This window comes from Megalops cyprinoides, chromosome 1 (assembly GCF_013368585.1).
Source record: "Megalops cyprinoides isolate fMegCyp1 chromosome 1, fMegCyp1.pri, whole genome shotgun sequence".
NCBI classification, from domain to species: Eukaryota; Metazoa; Chordata; class Actinopteri; order Elopiformes; family Megalopidae; genus Megalops; species Megalops cyprinoides.
The window spans coordinates 71,067,727-71,087,614 of record NC_050583.1 but is presented as its reverse complement, the minus strand read 5'-3'; the positions used below and the strand labels follow the sequence as shown (position 1 = coordinate 71,087,614).

Sequence of the window (19,888 nt, the reverse complement as noted above, 5' to 3'; positions counted from 1 at the left end):
TCAGATTTTATTGACTAGATTATTCTTAGGGCATACAGAAATCCATAAATACCTATTAAACGTATTTCTTCAACACAGCTGTGGAAGATTCTGACTTTCTCGTGTGTCCCGCTCCAAACTCCACTACAGTAGGTGAAGCTATACACCTTAAAGCTGGTAACAATCTGCAGTTAACACTGTATGAAAAGCCTATGGCTATTTCCATCCTGCTGACTGCTTTAGTTAATGGAATTTTGTGAACTGAGAGGTTCAAAGCGGTTACCTGCAAAATGTGATTTTTTTTTTTGTCTTTGTCTTTAGTGCATTTCACAAGTTGTCATAATTTGTGTCACCCTCAGTCCTCAGAATTTACATGCCCGAACCCATTATTGAATTTGATTTTAAAATCATTTCATCATCATCATATAATCATAATCATCAAGCCTGCATATACTTTGGCCCTGGGAGATTTTCCCTTCAACTTGTGTTTTTTTTTAGTTAGCTGTCATAATTTGGGATTGTGATGACCAGAGAGGTGGCATGACCACCATGCCTGTACCCTGCTTTCATAATTAGTTTGGCATGCTGTCTCACCCCTTTACATCAGATGAGATAACACCAAGGTATTAAATGGGGATCATCAAAAGTAAGACAATACCTTGTACTGGTTTATATTCCAAACGCCCACCTCAAGGTTTCTCATTATATAGGATGTGTAAGATGCCAAGAAGTAATTTGATTGGTTAACTTGAAGGGGTGTTGAGGCCTTGGCAGACTGTAGCTCCTGATTTTGTTTTCATCAAGTGGGCACACAGTGCTTCTGTAATTGCAATCTGAAGAGATACCCTCTGTGTTCTGTGACTCTCTTGTTTCACATGTAGTAATGTTTATGCCACCATTGGAAGCTGAAAATGAGTTGTTGCATGGAATTCTTTAGTAAAACTAGGCACTATCACGTTGATGTCCTGAAAATCATTTTTTTACATCTGAAATAATCTTATACGTCTCCTCCAAATAAATAATGTCACTATTTGTGCAAGAGTTAAACTTATCTTAGTGTTGTATTCATTCAAGTTATTTCCAATATACATTACATACAATAGACATCATATCTGCTAATTATCTGCATATAGCAATAATTTTAAAAAAATATTTAGAAAGAATAATTTAAGAAATAGAAAAAATATAACAAACAAACCATTATAAATGAAACATTTAAAAAGAATTTAGATGGAGGCACCTACTGTAACCTGTTGATTTAGAATGGAACACTATAAAAATCACTTTAGAAATGCTAAAGTGGCAAAAGCCACGCAGGTACAGAAGCCTGAGCTTCTTCAAAGCATGTGTACTGATAGCTGAAATATTTAAAAATCTGAGAAAATGGAACTGAGATTGAAAAAAAGTTTTTACGTAGGATTGATTACTTTGGGAATAACTGTAAATCTGAGCTAATGCTTTACATGTGATCTTAAAGTCAGTGTTTCTATAGCTTGAGCAGAATGATTTGCCCTTTTTAATTTTTAATATTACTTTCATAGATGTGGTGTTCATGGGATGGAGGAACTTAGACATTTCTCTAACATTGTTAATCATTCTGAAATTTAGAAGTGATAGAATTTGGCAGAAATGTTCATAAAAAAATCTGGGGATCGTTTAATCCCAGTGATTTCCCATTTGACATGAGATTTCATTGCATGTTTGAGGTCCTGAATGGTAAGTGGGGCATCTATTGTAGCAGATAGTATCAGGACGTTACTGTAGAGTTTATAAATACAGCTGTACCGGTTTGCAACTTTTTCCTCATTGCAGTAGTGCTTTTCTGCCACCTGAAACAGGATGGCAAGCCTGGTGAAGTGTCTGCTTCAACAATACAACAGATAGAGTTTCAACAGAGATATTGGTAAACTATGAGGGAGAGGGGAGAGGCATCTGTTGATGAAATATTACAATGAGAGAATTGGTTGTTTCTAAATAATAGTTGGAAAAACAATACTAAATATAGATACTGGCTCAGGCTAGTAGTCTAGACCACCATGGACCACTTAGACTGGCAATCAATCACCAGTTGGTCCAATATATTTTCTGAATGTTTTGAGAATGTCAGGGAGACATTTTTTGTTTGCAGGGCCCATGATACTGTGGTTCTGTTGTGATTTTCAGTTTGCACAGGCCTATAAAATTTCCACTTAGTCCTAGCCAAAATGTGCAAATTTAATTTGTACAGTAGCATTATAGGTATATCTTCTTGAATACTATGCAGTACTTTTGGTACTTATGCAGTACTTTTGGAAGAATAATTTCAGTTAACAGTAAATACATGGACATCAATTCCTCAACACTGTAGATCTGGATGCACATTCAGTATAGTTTCTCTGGTGATTTTGACACTTTTGAGACACTTCTTGGCTGTCAAATAGATGTGGCTTCATATTAGAACTGAGACTGTATGGTGACATGAAAATGCTGCTGATTTCCTGTAAATGTTTATAATTAAGTTTATAATTATAATTATTATATAAAATGTAATTGGACATGTGTATAATGCATGTGCAACAATAAAAAATAAAAAGAGAATATCTTACAGTGAACTGGGCAGTGGAAGTCGACTTGACTGCCATTGCTATTCCAGTTGACATGGCAGAGTATGTGTCTGTAAGAAAAACAGGTAGATTACTATGATCACCTTCTATTTCAAACTTTTTAACTTTTTCTTTTTTAAAATTCAACTTACCCTAAATCAGAAAAGCAAGACAATGAAGAAATTTTTGGCAAAAATACTCATGGCTCCAGCTCCAGCCATTCTCATGACTCCAGGTGTTGAAAATGTTTTAGTATTTTATTATTAATGTAACGTGATAAAGCCTATTGTATGTATTTCAGTATATGCCTATCTATATATCAATATGTCATACCCCACTGAAGGGGTGTAATTACCCATGAATAAGATAAGTTATTGTTTCATGCTATGCTTAGTCATGAGTTACATAAAACACTGTATTATTACCCATTATTAGAGAATGATATTGATATGGAGTAGTTTTTTAATAAGGTGTGTTAAACTAAGTCTTAAATTTCAATTCATTTGCCCCTGTCCTTGATATTTCTGTATTCCTTTTTGTCATTCAGTTGCATTTATGTAACTACTGAGCAAAAAGCTTGTTCACTTTGTTCATATTTTTTCATATGAAAAAAAATTACAATTCCAAATCAGTTGAACAGTCATCTGTTAATCAGTTACACAAAGCTATGGGTACCTTGCAGATGAAAAAGCTCACAGTCTTTGGCCTGACTGCATTTGTAGATCCCTCCAGTTCCATTTCCCTCCAATGGTGCACTGACAATGATCCTATATGTTAAAGAAGTTGAAACACTTTTCATTAAAACCAGACAGAAATATTTACAGAACTGTAAAGTTGCAAAAGTTGCCAATTCAAGATATCGGGCCCTAATTAAGACAAATGTAATGCAAAGACTAAGTGTTATGTGCAAGCAGGCACAGTTTTTATAGAGCTATTTTCCCTGTGCAAAGCCGAGTTGGGTCACATGTAATTATTAGGTACTTGTGGTTGTGGTGAAGGTATCGTCACAATTGGGAATAATGACAATGTTCTCTACCTAGCAGCTGACAAATATGCAATGCCAGTTTATTACAAAACTCACACACTGACCACGTGATAAAACAAGATAAACAGACTAATTTAAAAAATAGCTTCACCGCTACAAAGTGCTATAATCTTACTTTAGATTGTTCGCATTTTAAAATAGGCTAAGATGGCACCATGAAATGAGTGACATACTATATATTCCTTAGTAAAATTCCTAAATGTAGTTACAGCATACAGTATATCTTAGTAATTACAGTATACTACTAAAAATAAAGCAGGCTATTAATTCTATAATACCATAAACTAAGAAACTGGCTTCATTAGTAATTAGCTTTAAATTATAGGGTAGACTTGTTTTTATTACATGCTGCAATCTCAAGTATTAGACTTTTCCATAATAAAGTGATTTTGTAGGCTATGTATCAAGTTTCACAGCATGATGACAGATGGGAGTCAGAAAGGGAAAACTAACTGAATTATATGTACTGAAAGAACTGAACAAGATTCTCTGAACAAGATGTACTGAAAAATTGAATGAACTGGAAGAGTTGAATGAATCAGTAGTAACTCTGTGAACTGAAATAACTGGATGAATGAACGAATTGCAGGCACTGAAAAAAAATCATTGTACCATTGTGCCATTTCATTTTGTGATCGAGGGCATTTATGTTCAATTAGTCTGTTAGTTCTGATAAACTGCCTGGATATCAGACAACCCTAATGAAACTTCTTCAATCACTGTTTTGCCTTTTTAGATTTCTACAGGCTGATGTAGTTGTTGCTCAAAGCGTATTGCAACGGTTGCCTGACTCCTGTGTCAAATGAACAAATCTTGTAGAATGGTGAACCAGTACATACAGTACACTAAAAAGATTTGTTCTAAACATAAGAACATAAGAACATTAGACGAGAACAGACCATTCGGCCCAACTAAGCTTGCCATTTCTTACTTAAAGAGTATCCAAAACTGCATCAAGTCTAGACTTGAACACAGCAAGGGTCTCTGCCTCAACTACATGGCCTGGCAACCTATTCCATGTATTGATAACTCTTTGTGTAAAATAATATTTCCTTATATCAGTGTGGAACTTACTCTTAACTAGTTTCCATTTATGTCCTCTTGTTTTACAGACTGAACTCACCCTAAAAAATCTATTACAGTTAACCTTATTGAGTCCTTTTATACATTTAAAAACCTCTGTTAAATCATCCCAAAGCCTCCTCTCGCTTAGTCTAAACAGGGTAAGTAACTTGAGTTTGTCCTGGTAGGTGTTATATTTCATGCCAGGAACTAATTTAGTTGCCCTTCTTTGAACCTTTTCAAGAACTTCAATATCTTTTTTATAGTGTGGTGCCCAGAACTGCACACAGTATTCCAGGTGCGGTCTGACTAAGACATTGTATAATTTCAATATAACCTCTTTAGATTTATACTCAATACTTTTGGCTATATATCCCAGCATCCTGTTGGCCTTTTTTACTGCTACAACACACTGCCTAGATCCTGTTAAGCTTGGGTCAACCATTACTCCCAAGTCCTTTTCAAATTGAGCACATTCTAGTTTTTTCCACCCATAAAGTAGTCTTGTCTAAGGTTCTTATTTCCCACATGCAAGACTTTACATTTATCTAAATTGAATGTCATCTGCCAGGTATCTGCCCACTTTTGGATGCTGTTTAGGTCTTCCTGTATTACCTTAGTTGACTGTTGGCTAGACCCCCTAGTTTTGTATCATCTGCAAATTTTACTATTTTACTACTAACCTCTGCATCAAGATCATTTATGTATATAAGAAATAGCAAAGGCCCCAACACCGATCCCTGCGGGACTCCACTTCGTACAGGACCCTGCTCTGATACAATTCCTCCCACAGTTACAGTCTGCTTTCTATTAGACAACCAACTTCGAACCCACTGGGTGACAGCTCCTGTAATTCCCGCAGATGTCATTTTCAATATGAGTCTCTCGTGCGGAACTTTGTCAAATGCCTTTTGAAAGTCCAAATAGATAATATCATAAACTTGGTTTGAGTCCAGACATGCTGTAGCTTCCTCAAAGAAGTCCAGGAGGTTTGTTAAACACAACCTCCCTCTGCGAAAACCGTGCTGGCTATCATTTAGAAAACAATTTCGTTCCAGAAATAATTCCAAATTATCCCTAATGATGGATTCCAGTATTTTGCATGCTATACAAGTTAAGCTGACAGGCCTATAATTTCCTGGTTCAGTCCGGTCTCCTTTCTTGTAGATAGGTACTACACTGCCATGTTTCCAGTCATCTGGTATTTCTCCAGTTTTAAGGGATTGCTTAAAAATAACTGTCAGAAGCTTGTAAACCACCTCTGCTAGTTCTCTGAGAACTCTTGGATATATTCCATCAGGGCCTGCTGCCTTATTTGTTTTAAGTTTTTGAAGTTTATCTAGTACTTCTGCATCATTTAAATAAATTTCCTCCATAAGTCTCTGAGAACTGACTGCACATATGCGAAAACACTTCACTAGTGAACATTCATTTGTTCACAAACTTCACTACAGTAGTACCAGGTCATGTTCTTTATCCTGGTTATGGCCATATTCTAAATAAGACGTTTACATGTGCCATGAAATACAACCACCACAGATAGTTCTGCATAATGTGGATTACCCCAAATAAACAAGGTACAACAGAGTCCCAGGTCCCCTTTCTAGCTACAATCTGTCCCCCAGTTTGCCTTTCCAAGCATGTACACAGCTAGTAAAGAAGCTAACGTTAACTAGCTAGGTGGTCATTTAAATAGCTAACATACACAAACATGACCTCAGTGCACATTCATAACCGTCTATTTTAACAGCATCACAGACATTGGTACACTAGTTGTCACAGTTATGCAAGATCACGCAGGCTGCTCAAAGCTCAGTCAGATCAGAATGGTAATTGATAGCTAGGTAGATAGCGAACCAACAAGCTAACTTCAGGTCCCTTTCCAAACAGATCTCTCAGTGACAGTTTGGTTCAAAATTTGTGTAAAGGAAGAGTGAGAGTTCAGGACTCTGGAATGAAAAAAACAAGGACCAACAGCTTCCAAATCTAACACCACTGGACAACAGACACCATCCATGACCATTAGGCTTTTAGGCTGAGAGTTTAAGGTGACAGATTGAGGACAGTGGATCTTGGTAAGTACACTTGCTGCCACTGACTTGATTGCGACTGCAAGTGTTATGACTTTGTAAATGGAACTGGCCAACTTGGCACAAGGTATACATTTGTTCACTGAACTGTTTTTTTTTTGCAGCATGAATAGCAACTTGTTTGTGCTTTACAACTGTTTACATGGGATTAGGATTCTTCTTACAATAGCAAGGGCAACTATTTCACATACAGTAAGCCTCCCTTCTAATAGATAAACCACAACAAAATGAAAATTTTGATGCCTGGTGCAGCGGAGCTCAGTGTGTATATAAGAATCTGTTCTATGTAATTACAATAAGAATATTAACGAGTAATCAGTACTTTGTTACTTGTTCATGGCTAACTAGTAATGCTTAGCAAATAATACATAATACATACAAGAATACACATTTTAAAAGAATTTGAGTTGTTTGTGTAAAATTGATTACTTTTACTAAATGAATAATAATAGTTATCATCAGAAGCAGCACCACTATAATAATTCTACACACACAGCAAGATGTCCCTGCTCAGACAACCAAAAAAGGATCTTTTTTCCACAAAGTATATTTATCAGGATGGTATTCTTCAGGAGTATTTGATCAGGATCCTGTTTCTGAACAGTATATTGACAAAATTTTCACAACATTTAACTATATCCAGTACCTAGTCATCACGTGATCTGGATTAAGAGCTTATTGGCAGCTTAATATATCTTGTAGTTTCCTATCAGGGTTCCTGCATACTGACAGACATCTTTTAGACTTCTACATGTCACTCTTGAAAAGTGCATTTACACAGTTAGCATCTCACATTCTGATGATCCAGAAGCTTTTTTCAACACAGGAGACCATATTTTATTGAAAACATTACTGACTGACCAAGGGGTTTAGAACCTCAAAATTTCTGTCATCTAAAGTTAGAATAGTTGTACAAGATAGAGACACTATTCATAACATGTGTTGTGACTACTTTCTCTGGCTTGACGAAAAAGATGAAAATGACTGAAAGGAAGTGGCTAGAGTAATATAATTGTGTGCCGTGTGTGCAGGGGTGGAACCGATGGCTCATTGCAGAGGGGGCGAGGACTTGTAGTGGGCCCTTATACAGCCTATTATAGACAGATCCAAGGGGAAACAAGGGGAGATGGAAGGGCGGAACAGAGAGAAATGCGGATTACAATGAGGTGTGCTATTTCAGCACACCTCATTGCGTGAGACCATTTTTAAATACCGCGGCTCCGTCAGCAGTGACGGCGGTGGGAAATAAAACAAGACAGCCGGCGATCGCCCAGTTCCTACTTTGGGACTCAAACAGATGGCGTAATTTTTCTGTTTGTACACTTACACAAGGATACTGGACAGCGAATAAAGTTTTCTGTAACTCTATTGTGTCTCTGCTGATTCAAAATAAATATTGCGGCGAGAAACTTAGCTAAGGGTCGGTCGAAACCATTACACCTTCAGTCTGACTTTTTATTTTTTTGCTGCAATCAAGACACATAAACTTTATTCAAAATATTCAACTAAACAACAAAAATGCATGTTCAGTTATGCAGATTGGGCCCACGGTGGGCCCCTTTGTAACTGGAAGAACCGTGGGCCTGGGGCAGCTGCACCCTCTTCCCCCCCACTTGCTCCGCTACAATGTGTGTGTATAGGAAAATAAACAAACAAATCCAAAAGTGGTACAAGGCAGACCTTCCAGTCCAAGGCAGCACAGGTGAATTTTCAGACTCTGGGGATCTCTTTGCAGGCCAGCTCTGTCTTCTGGACTTCAACAGCCATTGAAGCCTCAGCTGTGGTTTGTTTATTTTATTTTTATTTAAAATTGATGGCACAGTGGTAATAGTCAAAACCCCACCTTCACAAAGCCAGCGTCTTGCGAGTCTCAGGTCATGGTGGGCTGCAGACAAACCACTGTATACTGACATCTCAGCGAAAACAAACACTGTTTAACAAAAGACTGAAAATAGTGTAAGGATGTGCTGTATGCTATACTGGTCTCCTCATCCAGACTGCATTAAAACCAGGCACCAATGTCTCTGTCATATTCAGACTTAGTTTTCTAACCCTCCTCTTCCGGTCAGCAGTTCACTTTTTTATGCGTACCTGGTGTGGAAGCAGAAGGTTGTTGTAGTCTACTTAACCTCTGAACTGCTTAAAGGGAGCCTGCTGAATGGGCTTAATTGGGAAAAAAAAAACTTATGAGGGAAAAAAATTTGAGGATGACGTGATGGTGGTTTATTTTTCCCAAGCCTGTGACTGGTGAAAGTAACAAAATAATACTAATAAACTAACAATGAAGAAAAAAAAAGAAAAAACACAAAGAAACAAAATGCAAACAATAATCACCTGAGCAGGCAACAAGAGAACACATCAATTAACCACTGCTGTCAAAACCACTGCACTCTTAGCCAGCCTGTCTCCTACTGACTAAATGTTGCTCCTATAAATGAAATCAGCCATTTTGGACTAAACTAAGCAGAATAAAATAAATCAATCAACTCAACAAAGGCCATAACCCAATAGATACTGGCAGACTGACATCACCCTACCACATCTAAAATGTTTCATAGCTATTTTTGCTCTTTACAACACAATACAACTCAATTATAAAATATTGAAAAGCAACCACCGAAAACTCCCCCACAGTCACCTCCCATGTTGGTCAGCCCCATTTGCCTGTACTCTCCCAACCAAAGTCCCATCAGCCCCCAGCCCTTGGGTCCAGCTGATGGAGTCCATCCTGCTGGGACCCTTGGATGAGCAGGTAGGCCCTGTTCCCACCCAAACCACAAACATTACACTCTAGGTGTAAAAGAGGTGCAATTGATAAAAAATTGTCCAAGACTTAGAAATCCTTAATCATCAGGTCGGCTACCCTGCATGTTAATACATTCCACCTGTATCCTTGTTGGTTTGTAGAGTCAGTGGTTTAGGTGTGTTTGGGAAGAGGCAAACAAAGGAGCCGGTGAATTAAAATGTCTTTTCCTCCAACCTGGGAGATGGTATGTTTGCCCCAAATATACCTGCTTAATTTGCCAAGGCCCATGTAATGGACATGCACTCTGTTACAGATGGGTTCCATTCAGGCTTGGTGTGTGGAGAAAAACCTAACAAAAAGTGTGTGCATGCATGAGGAATGTGTGTGGCCCTATCCCTAACATGTTTAAATCATAAAAAGGACACTTTAAAGCCACAAAGCTTGCAGACATTATAACCTGAAGTAGATTTTTGGATTGCATATTTTCAGTCAGAGGAACTACTGATTCACTTCCTGAGGAAGTCAGTAGTGCTGAGTTCATATCTGAGGTGTGAAAATGACAAATGTCTTCACCCTACTGATGCATTCTCAAAGAAGATTTCTCAAAATATGCAGCACTGTGGAGCAAAAAGGGCAGTAGAATAATGGTATTTATATCCTAAAGCTCTAAACTGGTGTCCATGAACTAAAACAAAAACTTCAATAGTTTGAAAGAAATTAGTGTCTGCAAGGTGATACACAATTCTGAAATATTGCACCAGATTGCACCACCATGAACAAACTGTCTTTAACAACTGAATTATCTAATATACTTTTGTTTACATGAAAGTGAGTGAAGATGACACAGTAATAGTAAATACATATAGTAAAACTGTATGATGTTTTGGGGGAATAACTTATTTTAGCACAAACTATCAAAGGACGTTTTCTGTTGTGAAATATTTCACATTATTTTTAGCAAACAGTGGGTGGGTAAGAAGAGGAAGTTTAAGCAACAACCCCCATTGGTTTGTATCTGTGACATTTGCTGCTTAAGTATTACATTGAATTCAATGCCTGCATGACAGAAATGTGCAATGTCAAAAGTCCTGAAGAACATAAATGATGTGGTATGGTAATATTTCCATTATCTATCTGAAGACCCTGTGCATGAAAACATTTTAAGTTTACAAGTGTAAAACAAAAACAGCTTATACATATGCATAGGTAGCCCTTTCATTACATTATATTCATTGAGCAAACCTTCTTATTCAGAGTGACTTCCAAAACAAAAGAACAGTAGTGTATCCATCCAAGTTTACCAGGCCCGTCAGACGAGGCTAACAACACTCCCAGACCACTGAGTATGAGCATAACAGAATTCAAGCCCTACCACCAGTTAACTTTTACAACATGACTAGACCAGCCAAGCATACTACCATACATCAGTCACTAGATCACAGAATCCAAAACACATCGATACTACACTTAAAATAAACAGCAAATAATACAAGTAGCAGGCATTAGGGGGAGGTATTTGAGGTAGAACCGAGATGCAGTCTGAAGCGGTGGAACTTTATCACTGAGCAGATCAGAAAATTTCTGAGGATTTAAATGGTCAAACAACTATTTTTGAGGATTTAATTTCAAGTACTAGTCATTCGGTAGTCATTTGGAAACATGCGCAAAGTCATGGTAGGATATGATTCAAACATTCAAATGACAGACATACTATGCAGTTCACTGATTGATTCAGACAGTAAATTCTTACTTTTTGACACATAGGTATATTTTAATTGTGCAAGTAATGAACTGACAAATAAAATCCAGTAAAAGTTGATCTGATTGGACGATAGGAGCCCATGTAGATGGGACGTGACAAAGACCTGAGAATCTCCAGTGATCCCATAGTGGCTGTGTGTGATCCTAGGCGATCTCAGGTGCCAAGTATCTCAGAGGTATTGCATGCATGGCTATGCCAGGATGTTTGTGTTTATCTTAAACCAAGAGCAGTGTCACAAAGCCCATCAATAAATGGCTTGGTGTTCTTTTATGGCCTGATAAGGGTGAGGGGTCATACAGAGCCCAATCCTCTCCTTATCACATGGCCAGGGCCATATACATTCCGTAGATGCTAGTAGTAAGCATTGTAAATAACTTGGTTTTGGTTGTAGATATTTGTCTATATCCCCTACATACCCATAATTTAAGTAGCTAGAAACCAGTGTATTTTTAGAATTAAATTCCTTAGCAGGCATTAATTTTGCACAGGCTCTACAGAACATATTTAACAAGCTAGTGAGCTGTTCGTTTCAACCAAATTGATACTCCACACAAAAAAACTCTTTGAGAGAACAAAACTGATTTAGTGTAAATTTACTGGCTAAAGAAAATCATGTTCAGGTGAACCCCAATCATTTATCCACTTTCATTTAGTATTATTTCCACTGTTATTTCTGTTACCAAGAAAGGATGCACAAGCAATGAAAGCAGTACAAGCACATCTTATACAAATGGTACTGTAATTGCCTCTTTTTAAAGGTCAGTGTGTGGTTCACTTATAAGAAGTACTGATATAACAATGTATTGGATATAATGATCAAAAACAGTGGAACAAAATCGTTTCTTTGAAAACTCCATTTGTGAGAATCAAGTGATCTAATCATAAAACTGATATTGGATCATTTACAACATTACATGTAATATCATTCTAAATATCAAGAAGATGAAAATGTCATGCCAAAATGTAGATGTTTATATCAAAATAAGTGATGTCAACTAAAAAAACATTAATGTAAAAGAGTATCAGTGCATTGCAAATATGCTGACATTAAAAGGCCTGTTGCAGACATCAATAGGGAATGAATAAATGTTGTGACAACATGCAACTTGCTATCCTCTTTAACAACAACATTAGAGACATAGCAACAGTTCTTCACACCAAAATGAAAGCATATGTATTACTTGGATGCCTTATCTAGTTGAGACACTTTTTGCAGTAAAGAATCATTTTCTAATTGATTAGTTGTAAGGAAAAAGCAGAGTGACACTCACCATTTCTTCTCAGATTTGTATTGAAGAGCTCTGTATCCAAAAAAGCCCTTATCATCCCCTGAGTAGATTTTGGTATTGATGTCATCAATGTTGAAAGCCATGGAAAGCAACACTACTTACACACAGGGCAGGGAAGAAAGTGGTAGAAGAGTGGTCAAAATCTTTTTTTTTATTTTTCCCCATACATGCAACTCTGTTTGGGAATGATCAGGTGTATCTGTATTCCTTCAGGAGTGCTGAAATGAAATGGCACTTTATGGCAACAGATATTTTTTGCACTACTCAAACAGCGTACTACAGTGGAGTGGGTAGTCAAAGCAAACACCTTGCCACCTGAGCCACTTATTATAGTTACGTTTAGCCATTTGTAGAATTTAGTGCCATTAAAAAGAAACAATATAGATTGTATTATTTTAGGTTGGTTATTCAATCATGATTGGTAGAAATTTATTATTAACATGCTAAAATCTGGCCTATTGATTAATCACATAATTAGAAGTAAAATGTGTTTCACTTATATACATAGCATGATGAATGCTTAGTGTTAGTATTTTCAGCCAGGTAGTGGGCTGGCTGCCATTGGCTAAGCATTTCCTTTATCAACATTTTTACAATGTCAAAGGTGCAGGTATGACATGGCATGGTAAATAATACAACTATCAAGTTTCTCCACAAACATAGTCTTCCATTATAATGTAATGCAATACCAATATCAACAGCACCAATATAAGCTCACTTGACTTGTGATTTCAGTATGGGGTGCCGTTTAGGAAAAAAATAATACATTTAGTGTGTATATATATTGGTTTGGTTTGCATATATATCAGTTTGATGTGTACATGTATTGTTTTGTCATGCACGCATATATTGGTTTGTCATTTTTGTTTGTATTGGTTTGTCATTCACGCATATATTTGTGTGTCATTGACACATCTATTGATTTCTCATTTACGCACCTATTGGTTTGAGTGTGATATACTGTATATAGGTTTGCTATTTACGCATCCATTGGTTTGATTGTACAGTATCTTATATTGGTTTCCTTCACTCATGTATCATTTTGATGTGCTGATGTATTGGTTTCTCATTTTTGTTTGTTTTGGTTTGTCATTTACATTTATATTCGTTTGCCATTCGTGCATATGTTGGTCTGTTGTTTACCCACCTATTGGTTTGAGTGTCTCATATATTGGTTTGCCATTTACGCATCTATTGGTTTGATTGTCTCTTACATTGGTTTCATTCACTCATGTATTGGTTTGACATGCTTATGTATTGGTTTGTCATTTACGTTCGTATTGGTTTGCTACTTACACACCTGTTGATTTTAGTGTCATTTACATTGGATGGATGTGCATATGTATTGGTTTGTCATTTATGACTGCATTGGTTTGTCAGTGACGCACCTATCGGTTTGTGTTCGCATGTATTGGTTTGTTCACGCATATATCGGTTTGCCATTACAGTCAGGCACGATGAAGGCAGCTTAATTTCACTGAAAGTTTTATTTCATATACGTACACACATTTAAAGAAATGTCTATAATGTCACATTATATAATTTTCATAACTACATTGTCCCGTGCTTAAGAATTTTTTCTTTTTCAAATAATTATCAGGCATATGGCTCTCACCGTGTAAGCCAGGACCCTACATTGGCGTGAGCTGATTAGAGCCGCCCCCAGTAATTGAATTTAAGTCCAATAAGTAACCAGTATCATATTCAATTTCTCGCGATTATAACAAACCAAATTTCATGAAAATCGGTTCAGAATTAAGCGAGTTACAGTCGATTTTGTAGAGAAGTCTGCATCTCTCAATAAGCACAGTATTTGTTTACTAGCGGATCTTGATTGCTCCAATATGGCGACCACGCAGACGCACGTCATATAGCAAACCTATGATCTGTACGGACGCCAATGTGGGGTCCAGGCTTACGCGGTGAAAACCATATGTCTGATAATTATTTGAAAAAGAAAAAATTCTTAAGTACGGGACAATGCAGTTATGACAATTATATAATGTGAAAAATAATATTTTTAATATTTTGTGTAAATGGAAAACCAATATATGAGATACTCAAACCAATAGGTGGGTAAACAACAAACCAACATATGCGCGAATGACAAACCAAAACAAACGAAAATGAGAAACCAATATGTCAGCACATCAAACCGATACACGAGTGAATGAAACCAATATAAGATACAGTCAAACCGATGGATGCGTAAATAGCAAATCTATATACAGTATATCACACTCAAACCAATAGGTGCGTAAATGACAAACCGATAGATGTGTCGACGACAGTGGCGGCTGGTGAGCTGGAAACAGGGGAGGCTGAAACATTACCTTTAAATCTATCATTACTTCCAACCTGTTCCCCTTTATCCTCCTTAATTAACAATAAAACATATAATTCACAGAATAATTGATACCAATGCGTAAATAGAGTAAATGATTATGCTCGCGAAACAGCGCAGGTCTGTAGTTTGTGCGCTATTGCGAAAGCTACAGCATGAGGTTGTTTAATTAACAAGGATGGCAATTTGAACAATTAAGTGGCAAGTAATCCCAAAGCTTTCTCTTAAATGTTTCACATTATAGCTTTCTTGTGTTACAAAATTCAAATTACAAAACGGAGCTAAATTTAGTTAGGTCGATTTAAAATGACTGAGAATAAACTTTTAGGTTAGGTTGATTGCAATGAACAATAACGTTTAGAACACAGACCTCACAAAAGCTGTGATGTGTCATGAGCATTTAATGTAATTTAAATCGATAAATGCCATCCTTGTTAATTAAACAATCTCACGTTGTAGCTTTCGCAAGCACACAAACTTCAGACAATCTGCGCTGTTTCACGAGTATCATTTACTCCATTTACACGACTGGTGTCAATTATTCTCTGAATTATTTGTTTTATTGTTAATCAAGGAGGATAAAGGGGAACGGGTTGAAAGTAATGATAGATTTAAAGGTAATGTTTCAGCCTCCCCTGTTTCCAGCTCAACAGCCGCCACTGGTCAACAACACACCAATATATGCGTGAATGACAAACCAATACAAACAAAAATGACAAACCAATACATGTACACATCAAACCGATATATATGCAAACTAAACCAATATATATATACAAACTAAATGTATTATTCTTTTCCTAAACGGCACCCCATATTTCAGTTTGAATTCTATTTTCCTCACAGTAATGGTAGACCTGTATTTCAATTGCTAACCTCCAGGTGTTGCTGTAGACATTCAATTATCAGTAGTGTTTAAACAATTGGAACAGTTACCTGACTAATTATACAATTGGTGGTGAAATGTCCTTTAAGAATAATTTGGCTGAGGGGGATGAGGAAAGGAAGCCGTGGAAGGAACATCAAGAACAGCCTTTGAGTGAAAGGGTACAACAGTATCTGGGTACTGTGCACATACAGATTTGTTACTTTTGCACAACTTGCAATTTATCAATCAACCACATGCGAAAGACAATAACCCCACATTTAAATTTACAAAAACGCACAAAATTTAAATCTAAGGTTGACACTGGATGTCATTCATAATTTGGCAGATGTGTTTGTAAAAGGGGGATAATTCCAAATCGCATGCATTTATGGAGAAAAGCATGTAATAACTGACAGGGCAGTTCAGCTTCAACCAGTCAACTTTATCAGAATTATTTTCTAAGGACAACTGTCTTCCATAAAAACAATGTAAAGAACTGATTATCTGACTGTATTCTATCATCACTTATGAATAAAATGATGGAATAGACCATTATGTTTTATGTTTTTTTTATTCTGCAAAGAAAATCCATTCCGCTCTCAATTTGAAAGTCATCCTTGCTGACAGTGTACCTTAACATCATGAATTACTCCTCAGATGAAGATGGCATCAAGACATACTTAAAAGATTTCAAGGTCATTTTTTTGATCTAATCACTAATGTTAGAGAGAATTTTGCAGAGAATACACTGGTGTTTTTCCTTTTTAAAATAAAAATATTCTATTCAAACTATTTACTGTGTTTTACTATTTCAAGAAGAGGTTTTGAATAAGCTTCAGGGAGCTGCTTTACATTCTTTGAAGTATCTGCTCAGCTTTAATAAAGTTGCAAATGTACTGTAACTGTTCTACAATAAGGACTGATAAATTGAGGGAATCCATCAGCTACCAGATTCTTGGCAGGGAGGTGTGGTTTTCCAGGGCTACGGCATCTTCTTAGCATTATACCACTAGCCTGAAATTTCTGAGTAACAGACACTACACTGAACAGTCGAAGATGCAGCTTTTAGTTAATCCTTTCACAGCCCACTCAACTTGTGCAGGTCAGTGACTATTTGCTTGCAGGCTTTGGAGAGCCTTCTGGACTAACCACAATGTTGTATGCTACTAATCAATATGTGGTACCTCATTAATAAAATTCAGTATTTACAAAGAAAACTATATAACCATACAACTGTATAAACAAATTAGTTTGTGTGAGGGCAGGCTGGGTTACATTAGCCAGAGTGCCCTCATCACATTACACAACAGCAAAATCTACTGACTCAGCAGACATCTTTAGCTCAGTCAGATAACAAAAGTAGGTGATGCACCTATCCTCTGTTAGGCACTTGCCCTCCAGTGGTGCATTGAGACTTCTGAAAAATAGCATTGGCTGCATCCAAGTGAAGTGGAGGAGTGCACTTGCCATGCTTCTATGCTTTTGTGTACAGAAGATGTTGCAGTGAGTCTAACTTTATGTGTACATTCCAAAAGTCAGGGTGAAACTTGAATAATTAATATGAATATTTTTACAATGTCAGAGCAAAATTATTTCATGTTACACATATATTTATCATCTAGATGTAAATAGCATAACTCAAGAATTACAGCTACAAAATAAACAGCATTAACAGTAAATCATAATATTATAGGTGGGCTATGAAGTGTAAAAGCAAAATTTCAATTAACGATTAATATAGTTATCAGTTAAGATGTGAATACTGCATTTTCTGCTTCCAAAAACCGTATTACAAAAATGTCTCGACACCTGACAGCAGAGACAAAAGTAAAAGCAGAATAAGCAAGCAAATGGCGGACAGTGAGAGACAGCACAAGTGTGATGTGTGACATCTTGTTTCAGCTGCCCCATGACAGCCATTAATTTAAACCTGAACATAAATGAAAACCAACCTTGTAGTGTAGTTACTTGGATATACCAAAGCCACCCAAATACAATCACTGTACAATTTTCATTGCGTGCCACCTTCAGCTCTCAAGGTTAATGTTATGGGTTGAAGAGTAAACGGCAAAATAACCAACAAAAATGGCAATCAGACATCTGTCTGCAATACACATATATAATATATAATACAAATGCTATTGGAGCATTTATAGTTCTACTTGGAGAAAGACCGTGTTTTGCCAGTTTAAGTCCCAGTATTGCTACCATTGAAGCACTTCAATACCACTGTTCAGTCTTAAGCTATGAGTACTGTAAGGATCTTTCATTAGTTACAGACTTGCTTAGGTTTTTCACATGTTCAGGGCAGTATTGTTTGAAAACATCAATGAGAACATATTTTAAAAGTAAACACAGCAGAGAAACAGAGCATGTATGTTTGGTGCCTTTATAGGTAAATTGCATTCTCTTTGTGGTCCTTAATGACAATTGAATGAGTTGGTCATTAATATTTTTTTGTTGGAATTTTATCATTAATCTAGTCTAATTATTTAAATTTAAATTTAAACTGGCAAGACTGAAAAAATATCATGGGCCATATTTTTATGAAAAGGCCATCGATGTGACATAGTTGATGTGTTGCCATCTTATTACCTAATAAGGAGATTCTTTTGCCACAATTTTTCCACAAACTCATTTTGTGCAGTTAAAATTACTTTAACAGAAATGCACAACATGCAAACAGCTACCTTGATCACATAATGTGAATTTTGAAGTGTATAAATTTACCGATACCGATGGATCTGGTTTGTTTGTATTGAGTGCGTCAAGGGTTGATTGAAAGATTTAGACTAAAACTGGACCAGACATTTAAATTCCTGAGGATAGCACAAGAATGCATCTGTCTTACCCATTGCTGCAAGGATGGTAAGTAGTGAACATGGTGGCATCAGAGACATAGCTGTCTTCAGTTCTGTGACTTGATGACAGAATGCAATGGTGCATGCAGACCGTTTGTATGAAACCTGCTACTCTTCCTGTGTAAGGTTTCCTGTATAATTCTCGTAACAGGGCGTTTTCTCCAGATGAAAAAGCTGAGGCTGTTTTTGTGTGCGGTATTTCCCTTTTTCTGTTACAGCTCTTGCATTTCCCATACTCCCGAAATGAGGGTTTGTGTGAAAAGTGAAATGTGTGCACATATATAAGGGTAAAACTTTTAATCTGTTTAACTACAGTAAGTTTGAACATACCTGATTAAGATAATGGGAAACGTGAATTCAAAGACATTTTGATCTAAAGACTTATGAGTAAATGCTTGAATTTTTCCTTAGATAAATATAAATCGTGAAGTTGAGGCCTTTGTATGAATTTCTTTCCAAACAATTTAATTTAATTTTTTTTGGGCTATTTTGACAAATCTAAAATATAAGATATTTTTGACTCATTTACAGCACTTTTTTGGTCACTGCATAATTCTATTTGTGTTGTTTCATAGTTTTGATGTTGTAGAAAAGGGCCACATTTCTTTGTCTTTGTGCACACCACCCCTACTTCTCACAGACCCTTATTTTGTTTATTTTGTTTACAACTTACAACTCAAACCTGCCCAAATGGGTCCTGCTGCTCCCCTTATCAGCAGGACCCCCACAGGTAATCCGAGGCACAGGCACACCCTCAAGGACACCCCCCAGGTCACCATTTGCCCTCTGACCTGTCCATATCCATTGGCCACCAATGAGAACCCCAACAAGGCCAAGGATTTGGGACAATATAGAAGTAGTGGTGATCTCCCCCACCTCAGTACTGCACCAATACCTGTGGGGTAAAGAACTGGGAGACAAAACTCTTGGGGACAGAGTATTATGTTGTTGTGTGTGTTTGTGCCTACATAAGTACTATGCCTGAGTTCAACTGGTTGCACTACAATTGTCTGTAGAGAGAGAGGGGTGATGTACATTGTTATTCAATGTAAATTGTGTGTGCACTGTAGTTATGATCGTGTTTGTCTGCAATTTGTACTGAAATTAAGTGTTTGCGTAAGACAAAGCGTTAGCATCGTGCATTAGTTTTACAGTAGACTACACTGTTGCAGAGCAAATGGCAGACAAATCTATTATGCTACTGTCAGTTCAGCTAGCTAGCATCAGCAATTCCTCTGCATGCATGCAGTGAAATATACT

The 19,888-nt window shown here is 36.8% G+C and overlaps 1 protein-coding gene across 1 annotated transcript in view; it reads right to left on the bottom strand.

Annotated features, from left to right (window-relative positions):
• Positions 1 to 18,700, bottom strand: part of zmp:0000001082 (integrin alpha-D) — a 97,502-nt gene extending 78,802 nt beyond the window's left edge. Inside the window, exons 1-4 of the mRNA XM_036533181.1 lie at positions 18,619 to 18,700; positions 12,538 to 12,649; positions 3,237 to 3,328; positions 2,565 to 2,632 (exon numbers count right to left, since the gene is read on the bottom strand). Of these exons, the coding sequence (XP_036389074.1) occupies positions 2,565 to 2,632; positions 3,237 to 3,328; positions 12,538 to 12,649; positions 18,619 to 18,667 (321 nt within the window). The 5' untranslated portion in view covers positions 18,668 to 18,700. The remainder of the gene's footprint in view (positions 1 to 2,564; positions 2,633 to 3,236; positions 3,329 to 12,537; positions 12,650 to 18,618) is intronic.
• Between the last annotated feature and the right edge of the window lie 1,188 nt (positions 18,701 to 19,888).